The 9,230-nt window shown below is 41.0% G+C and overlaps 1 protein-coding gene across 1 annotated transcript; it reads right to left on the bottom strand.

Annotated features, from left to right (window-relative positions):
• Nucleotides 1-834: 834 nt before the first annotated feature.
• On the bottom strand, nt 835-8,651 carry LOC124662847. Its single transcript, XM_047200634.1, has 12 exons — nt 8,267-8,651; nt 7,657-7,803; nt 7,419-7,573; nt 6,931-7,206; nt 6,709-6,836; nt 4,569-4,686; nt 4,393-4,485; nt 3,377-3,509; nt 1,797-1,955; nt 1,608-1,677; nt 1,484-1,489; nt 835-874 (listed from the first exon to the last, which is right to left on the bottom strand). Exons 1-12 carry the CDS (start codon nt 8,649-8,651, stop codon nt 835-837), a joined length of 1,710 nt encoding a protein of 569 aa, XP_047056590.1.
• Nucleotides 8,652-9,230: the final 579 nt, after the last annotated feature.

The raw sequence follows: 9,230 nt of genomic DNA, 5'->3' as shown, positions 1-9,230 counted from the left end.
GTGTTTCCCTTCCCTCTAGCCAAAAATTAATCTTGAATAAACACTTACAAAAAAGAAAATTGCATGGAAAGAAATAAGATGGCTATTGACTATATGAGATAATATATTTATTTTTTATAAAGCGGGGAGAAAAGCTATATGAAGATATGAGATATAAATCATGTTCACCTAAAATGGGAGCAAGAAATATCTAACTGCGCGCGAGCATGTGCCTCGGGCAGGAAGAGGCAGCAGGTTGCGCTGGCCCACTTCTGTTTGTCATATGATCCAGTAAAGTGCCTGCCGATGTGTCTAATCCATGACAATGTATGTCCGAGGTCCGACACACCGGTGTCCTTCATATCCGTTGCAAAATGCTAAACGAAAGGCGCATACACAGTTCATGACGGGACTATCTATGTTGTAGGCTCAGTTAGCTACTTAGCTGCTACCTCCTCCTGATTCACAAAAAAAAACAAAAAAAAATGCTACCTCCTCCTTCCTCCTGGTGCTTAATAGGCGTAACAAAGTTCCTCCTCTTGCCTGTTAAAGAAAATGCACACAATAGATTGCTGTGAGAAAAGTACACAATATATTTGCTGTGAGAAAAGTCTGAAGCAAAGATAGAAAGACTACTAATTTAGTGTCCCCCAAAAGATTAGGCAATGGCTTCACTATCTCCCAAAAGATCAGGAGGCATTTGCAAGACGCAGGTAAAGTATAGGGATTTGACACAAAATCTATTTTTGTCATTTAAAGATGCCCTCCCTTATATTATACAAACAGCACAAGACACCATACATAGTTCACACCACAATAAAGATGCAAAGAAAGGCAATTGTTACTTGCCTGGGCTCACTTGGTGAAGTGCTGGTTCAAGTGACCATACGGGAAGCTACACAAATAAATACAACTCAGTTAAAGCAATTGTTCTGCGAAGTCCAAAAACAAAGGTGAATATGTTGTATCCATGTAAATCAAGTCATCCCAGGCATTTGCGGTTTTACGGAAAGCTTTACCAAGAGCAATGAGACCTAATTGGTGACACCATCACTAAGGAAGGTCTTGGCTTCCTTCCTAAATGGTGTTCTGGTGCCACAAGAGGTGATAGAGCAGTGTGGGTCCTCATCCCAAAGGTAAAAACAACAGAGTGCCATGGGCACTGTGCACGCCCTGCATGGCTGGCTTGCAGATGGTCGGCTGTTGCCTGCTTGAGCTTTGGAGGCATGGGAGAGCGGGATTATTTTCTTGATTATCTGACGCATTTTGGCGTATACATATCTATCGTACATACATGCTCCTATATTTTGGAGCCTAAATTATACTAACTCTGCCATGGAGAATTTATATACCTAAAACATGGAACAAACAATATATATGGATCATCTTTAAAATAAGACTTTGCTAAGAAAACCTGTATACCTCTTGCAACAAATTCACCATCTTCAGATACATTCACAGTCAATATTTTGATTCTTCGAAGATATCTACGCGGGAAGTATACCTGAATCTGTAAAACCAACAAGATATATTTCTTAGTGATAACATTGTGCTAATCACGATTTCGTATAAAAATACAGACGTCACGGATCAAGTAAATCACTATTAGTACATAAAAGTAAGCTTACCTCCACATCCAGATCAGAATTAAGGCCATCTTCACTCGTTCACCGGTATGCTCAGCAACATGTTTTCTAACTGATAAACAATAGCAAAAAATTAAAGAGAAGAATAGCATAAAGCAATGACCCCTCCATTTCAAAACATATTCCATTTTAGAGTTGAGCACAAGATTAAGTGTGAGTTGGAACAAGTACTAAATGTGAGTGAAATGTCAATATTTCCAGCAAATAGTATCAACAAAGTTTCAGGGGATGTGACGTTCCTCTGCACAGAAAAATTGTAGAGGAAGAGGTCCTGGGTGAATAGCTGATAGAAGGAGACCAGAGCAACAGGTACTTCCATATGAAGGCAAGCTGGCATCCAACAAAGATAGGATCATGAGACTGAAACATGCAGATAGAATTTGGGTGGAGAGTGCAGAAACATCGGAACAGATGGTCTCAGATTTCTTCAAGGTGCTGTACACCAAAGACCCTGATGTCAACCCCAATCAGCTGCTAGCACTCTTTGAGCACAAAGTCACACAGACGACAGTCTGATCTAATTTAAGGAATTGGGCCAGCAAGAGTGTACATACATGCATCGTTGAATTTGTACAAAAAGTGCACAAGTCAGCTCCACAGCATCGGCAAGTGTTCAGTCCCCTATGGTGAAGATTGCCCAGATGTGAGTATGTGACGCAACTAAAGAATAGAGATCAATCAGAATTGGCCAGAGACCAACTCAGATTTCGAGGAGAAATATCTAGGGCTCCCAATTCTGAAGAACACATGAAAGGTAGCCAACTCTAGCCGATCAAGGAGAAATTCACTAAATGACTGAAATTGATCTGAGAAGTACTTATTTGTACAGTGGAAAGAAATTTTTCTAGAAGTCAGACTAGCCTACGTTATGGGGTGTCTTCAAATGTCTGCAGATTTTTCTGATGATTACATGATGATAAGGAAGTTTTGTTGGGAGACGAAGAGGGACACCACAAAGTTCATTGAATGTCGTGATAGAACATGATCAAACCTGTTATGATGGCCTACATGAGTGAGGGGCTCCTGAAAAGAAATGTTATTCAAATGAGAACCTAACAGACATGGTGTTTGCTACTGCCGCATCTCCAGCTTGGTGGGGAATGGTGACGGCTTAGCGCTTCTGAAGAAAGGCCAAATCAAGAATATAACGGGATGGGAAGAAGGTACAAATCATTCCTGATCACTGCATTCCACGAGAAAGTCGGTTTACTGTGTTGACTTCGCACACTCAATATGGATATGTTGGGTTCACCAGCCGACAAATCCGAAACCAAGCAACGGGACACTCCTCTGCACTGCTTGTTCCAGGAGCATGAGGTGGAAGCGATCACCAATCAAGTTACCCACCTGAGATGCAGAAGATTTTATTGGTTGTAACTTTGAAACGATTGCTTGCTTCTCAGTGCAAAGTGTGTACAAGCTTTACTCTTAAGGAATTTCTAAACATCAACAACGGAAGTGAAAGATTAACAGGGGACAGCAGCAGGAAGATATGGAGCACCATCTGGAACACGAAGGTAAAGCAGAATCCTTTGCCTCACATATAGCCATTGACTGTCTAGCACCAGAGATAAAAATGCACACGAACCCTGGAATTGGACAATCTTTAATATGTGTGGTCAAGGTCCAGAGACCCCAACATGCCACGGTTTGATGCAACAAAGTCATGGGCCCTTCTATCTGAATTACACAAAAAGTGTGGGATTTGCCTTCAGAGGAAACCTTCAGAAAACTGCTACCGGAATGGTTACTATTCTCCTTGCAGTTGTCACTGAAGAAACTAGATGCAAAATCATAATGATGATTTGGAGAGCATGGGATCTGGGAAATGACATTATGCATGACTGATAAAGGTTGATTCTCCTGTGTCCTCCTTAGTCCTTTCTGCAGAGTTGATTGAAAAGAATCCATCCAGATTGTCAGAAGTAAACAGCAGGGACACAAAAAGGGAAACAGCCACTGTATGCGGAGGCAAGGTGGCAGATGAAACAACAGACCGTGATCCGAGGGTTATGGACAAAACATGATTCGAGGTGGATTAAACTGAATACTGACAGATCCTTTGTTGAAGCCACAGACAGGGAAGTGCGGGGATGATTGCAAGGAGTGTGTGCTCTCAGTAGGGCAAAGGATTCAGTTGTGCGCATCCAGATGTAGCAGAGATTGTCGCGGTAGTCGTGCAGCTTCGACACCTGACCAAACTATATGTAAGGTCGGTTGTCATTGAGACCGAGTCTGCTTCCTTCTGTTTCACAGAGCATTGCCCAGGAAAACAGTGCACAGATCATGATGATGTACTGCTAGGAGGAGACATAATCTGCTGCAGTTCTTCTCGGAGTGAAGAACTAGCAAAGTTTAAAGAGAGAGCAACAGAGCTGCACAGAAACTAAGCAATTTTGCCAGAACACAAGGAGTCGATGCTTCTGCCAAGTGTGCCTAGAGTCGATGACCTCGGTTGTTTGTAACAAGTGTAATACTAATGTTTATTTCGTCTGTTAAACTCTCATTTCCCTCAAAGAAAATCATTGTCCTTCTATGTAAAGTTTCTTTTCCAGACAAAGACACTGATGGCATCAGCGAAGGGCAAGATAAGAAAAAAAGTGACTTAAACTGAATACGTATTGAAGGACAAGAATTTGGAGTTAAAATGAAGAGTCTGAAATACATTTATTCTAAAATAGTGAGAGTAGAATGTAAATGTCACAAAAAAATGATATTTATTCATTCTACCTAAACCTAACAATAATAAACATCTAGTGCACCAAACCTCCACAACTGTAGAAACACATTTTCCATTGAAACATTCAACAACGTCCCCAACTCGAATTCCACATCTTTCGGCAGGAGAGCCTGCTGACACCTGAGGTTGAATTGCAATAACTAATCCTTAGTACAAATGAGAAAACAAGCAAACTCAGGAAAGCAACAACAAACAGTATTTACCTCGTTAACAATAAGACCCTCATTAATCTTATGTTCAATCAATATATCCTCAACTTGAACAGGGTTTAGAAGGCTGATGGCAAAAAATTTCAATCCAAGGTGTGGTCGACGGATGCGCCTATACAAAAGAAAATTTAAATATAGAAGAACAGTATCTAATCTTTTATATCTAGACATGCAAGGTTTGGACCTAAGCAATTCTTCCACCTCAGCAAAAAAAACTGCCACCATTTTCCACCGGAAATTGTCCACATTAATTTATATTTTATTTGTGCAACAACCCAACCGACAAGAAAATGACAAAACCCAGAGTACCCACGTACTCATTGCCGCCCAGTCGTAACGGAAGAACTTCATGGGCGTGGATTACTAATCCTCCTCAGTGTGTTTTAATGTCCTCCACGTCTCTCTATCTTACGCCTTGAGGAGATGCAGCCACTCCTCTTAATTTATACCCACGCCTCAGCATATCCCCTTTTCCTTTGCAGGTTAAGCTACATGTTGCTTCCATTACCTCATAGCTATACTCTCTGGCCAACCGCTCTTCTCTCAATCGCCGGCATCTGTATATAAGAAGAGGTACTCAACTCCTGCTCCTTGACATCGCCGGTCTGGTGTATTGATTACATGTTGACACATTTGCCTTTCATTACCGCAACAACTATGTTCGGTGCCTGTGATCTGGAGGTATTACTTGTTTGCTGCTGATATGTTTGATGAGATGAAAATGAGGTCAAGAGGGTGCAGTGCTATTTCTGGCATCTAAATTATATATGATTATAGATCAGAACTGAGAACTGAGAGGCATAGTCTTTTGTCTCTTCGTGGAAGTGGTTTTTCTCTCAGTTTCTTCGGATAATCAGAACTGAGAACTGAGAGGCATAGTCTTTCATCTCTTCGTGGAAGTGGTTTTTCTCTCAGTCTTGGGATGATCTGTTGCATGGAAATGCGAAACGATGTGCGGCTATGAAACGATTGAATGCATTGTTCTTAAAACTAAATGATCTCGCTGGTGCCTCCTTATGAACCTCTATTCACCGAGTTTAAAGACTTCAGTCTTTAGCATGTCAAGATCACAAAATCACTTCAATCAACTTTTACGCGATGCCCTTTAAAAAGACTTAACTGCCGCATCTAGCTGTCTGTTTTTTTTTTACTTTTGGAAGTAAGTAGCTAGATAAGTTCAGTTTACTTATAACTCATTGATCTGAAATATTGATCCTTTACTTATAGGCTTATAACATCTGAAATTTATTTTTTCTAATCCTGATCATGTGGATGATTGTTGTCTTCTCCGTCTTCATGTACCAATAAGCAAGTTGTTGTCGTCTACCACTGTTAAGTGTTTGAGCTAGGGAGTGATTTAGTGCTGACAAGAAGGGTACCAGCCGATTCCCACCCTAACCAAACTTTTTTACTGCTGTTTCCTTTCTATCGATCCAAACAGTCACAGTACAATCTCGAAAGAAAAACAAAATGACAGGATCAATATAGCATGTACAACTCATATTTTAAAAGACATAAGCCGATCCCACGATTGTTTGCATTCTCCTACGCGCCTACTCAACCTGATATCGTTAATGATGTTATACTTATGAACATTTTGTTCTTCGAGTGGTGAGTAAATATGTTGGGGCACTCTTGAAATCTTAAAATGATGTTGTAGTGACCAGAAATACCTAATTAACATTTTCATTCACCAATTTCATAATAATACTCATGTATGCGTATCCAAAATTTTCCGCAGAAAAGCACGGTGTATCATCTAGTTCTTTAACAATAAGACCCTCATTAATCTAGCCTCATTTTACATGATTTTTGCTATATGTGTTACTTAACAGAAATCTATGCAAACATGCCCTCTGTAAACATATAAGATACTAAGATGACAACCTAGGACTCATCAAGGTTATGTTCCCAGCCTTACTTATACATGATTTTTTCTAAATAAATATTTATGGATTCAATATAAGAATTGTACAAATATGAACATGAATTGGATGGGAAAAGAGAAGGAAAAAAAAGATAAAACAGACCAATCCAAATATAATTTTTGGAACTTACTCTACTTTTTAGAACAAGAAATAAACAATAAGAACGAATTAGCTTGAGTAGAATAGAACTGAAAAGCAAAACATACCCGAAGTTTCTCCACAGATGAAAGCACTTCAGTAAAACTGAAGAAGGTATAAAAGACCCTTCTGGACAACTATCAATCATTCCCACAACCATCCCGTCTAAGTCAATGACAGGACCTCCGTTATCATACTACGACATTTGAATTGGTAATATTATTAGAAGTACCATTCGAATAAAGCACTAAAAATACAGTAGCTATAACTCGAGTGGAATGTATGTGTACCTCACGGTCTCGACGTGGACCTTCAATGCGCATATGGTGATTCCGCTCATACACGTCTGGATTCGAATATTTCACTCTACCATGATGTATCACTAGTTTGACAGATTCATCTCTTCCAAGCTCTAAAATGTCTTGAGCACATTCCACTTTATCGATAAAATGGGGTAACTGAATAGATTGATGCATTTTAACCCTGAAGAAAGCAAGATTATAGTGCTTCTGGTGGTAAAGCAGGCGGCCCTTTGCAACGGCGCCACCCCGCAAGTGGACAGTAACCTGAAACAACGGTAGTAAGAGAATGGCTACCAATAAAGACCAACTGCTGATCATAACAATCCTTTCGACAATACTTGTAATGTTTTTTTTAATGTTTCTAGAAAATAACAACATAATCCATGCAATTTGCAACTAGCTATGATACGTGCCACCATAGTAGATAACTTGAGAGTTGAGACAGAACAAACCAAAGGTTATTAATAGATTATTACCTTGACATCAGAAGCATACTCATCTTTGCATAACCAAGCATCCGGTGATGGGCGCTTTGTGCGAATCAGATGTGCAGTCGTCACAACGGTACCAGTTCTCTTCTCGCTATCCAAATCAATCCAGAAACCAGAACACCATGCTAGCGGCTCACCATCTGCAATTTCACGCATATATTAGTAAGAAACATAAAGTTTCCACAAAAATAGCCAAATTAGATGAGATGGGATATTATTATACCGAATGATGATGAAAGCCCAACAATAAATTGAGCAGCACGAAGCACTATCTTCTTCGAAGATTCACGGATGTGAAGAAGTGTTGGATCATTAACCAGGCAATTTGGAGGTGTAAGCTCACAAAGCATGGGCATTTTCATCTGGCGTGCTACAAGAAGACCAACACACACAAAGTAAACACCAATATGCAAAAAAAAAAATGCAGCATTGCAAGGATGATGCGTTGCGGTATTGCACTACAAATCTACATTGGACTTTCCAGGATATGCCTTATGCCCCCACATATGCCCGTCAAGATGTGGTCTCGGTGACACATGGAATGGAGTGGCATGCCATCAAACTCTACTTGGTGGAATCATAGTTCTTCAGTGTTTTTACTTTATCATTTTTTGTAAATATTGTAATGTAACCTAAAACAATGTCAATGAAGCCATATCCTGAAAAAAAACTTGGTGGAATGAACATATCCTGAAATTTCTATGTTTTTTTGTAAATTTCGATTTTTGGACTTCAAAATGATCAGTAGCACTATCTTCTGCTGGTTAGATGGTATATGATGAGTAAAGAAACTTCAAAATATGACTGAAGATCGAGGGACTTGAATCGCTAACCTATTTTCGCGTAGTACTCCTCTTGCATATCCCTATACTTGTCGGATATCGCACTGTCGATGGGTTTGCTTATTTCAGTGCCATCAGGCATGTAAGGCTCCCGAAGCGGAGAGCTGACTGCCGAGGACGAGGAGCAGGAGCCATCATCCTCATCCTCCCCCCTATTTCTCTTCTTGGCCTTCTTCTCCAACCAATCCTGCCTACTTTTCCTTTTCTTGGAGGACCTCACCGATGATACTCGCCGGCTAATCCCATCAAGCTTGGCCTTTTTCCTTTTCCCGCAGCCCTCCGATGGCAATCGCTCGCCGCTCCCATCAAGCTTGGTCCTTGCCGATTTGGAGCGCGAAGATTGCTGCTGCTCGCGCCCCCTCGACCGGGTCGTCATCCCGAACATGGCGGCGGCGGAGTCCCACCCCTGTTCCGCTTCCTGCCCACTGCGGAGCGCGGGTCCTGGATCCGGGCCCCTCCCCCTCTCGTGTGCCGGCAAGCGGCCCCACTGGCCCGGTGATTCGATAGGGGCGTGCAGAAAGTTGGCAAACGTCGGCGCTCTCAGGATCGCCGGGGACGGGAGGGGTGAAGTGGATTCTCCCCAGCGGTGAACGGTGGCCGGCGGCCTGGACCGGCACGTTCAAGCTTTGGAGCGGGTTTTTTTCTCTACCCCTACCTTTTGGTCTATGTCGAATTTTAGAATCTAACTAAATTTATACTCGGTAGAAAAGAGTTTCAAAATATATGACATGAAATCTGCATATTATAAAAGTGCGTGTCAAGACAAATCTAGTCATATTAAGTGTCATAATTGTTGTTACTTTTTCTTAATAAAATTAGTCAAATCTTAGTACACTTATTCGTGGATGAAGAAATTGTTTTCTTGTTTATTGTTCTTTTTTTCTCTAGTACGTATGCCCAAGTTCTCCGCAATCATCTTCAGCTACGAAGGCCTAGTTCGGAGCACCGAGAGGAT

Source organism: Lolium rigidum, chromosome 6 (genome assembly GCF_022539505.1).
Source record: "Lolium rigidum isolate FL_2022 chromosome 6, APGP_CSIRO_Lrig_0.1, whole genome shotgun sequence".
NCBI classification, from domain to species: Eukaryota; Viridiplantae; Streptophyta; class Magnoliopsida; order Poales; family Poaceae; genus Lolium; species Lolium rigidum.
This window is presented reverse-complemented; position numbering and strand designations above follow the sequence as displayed.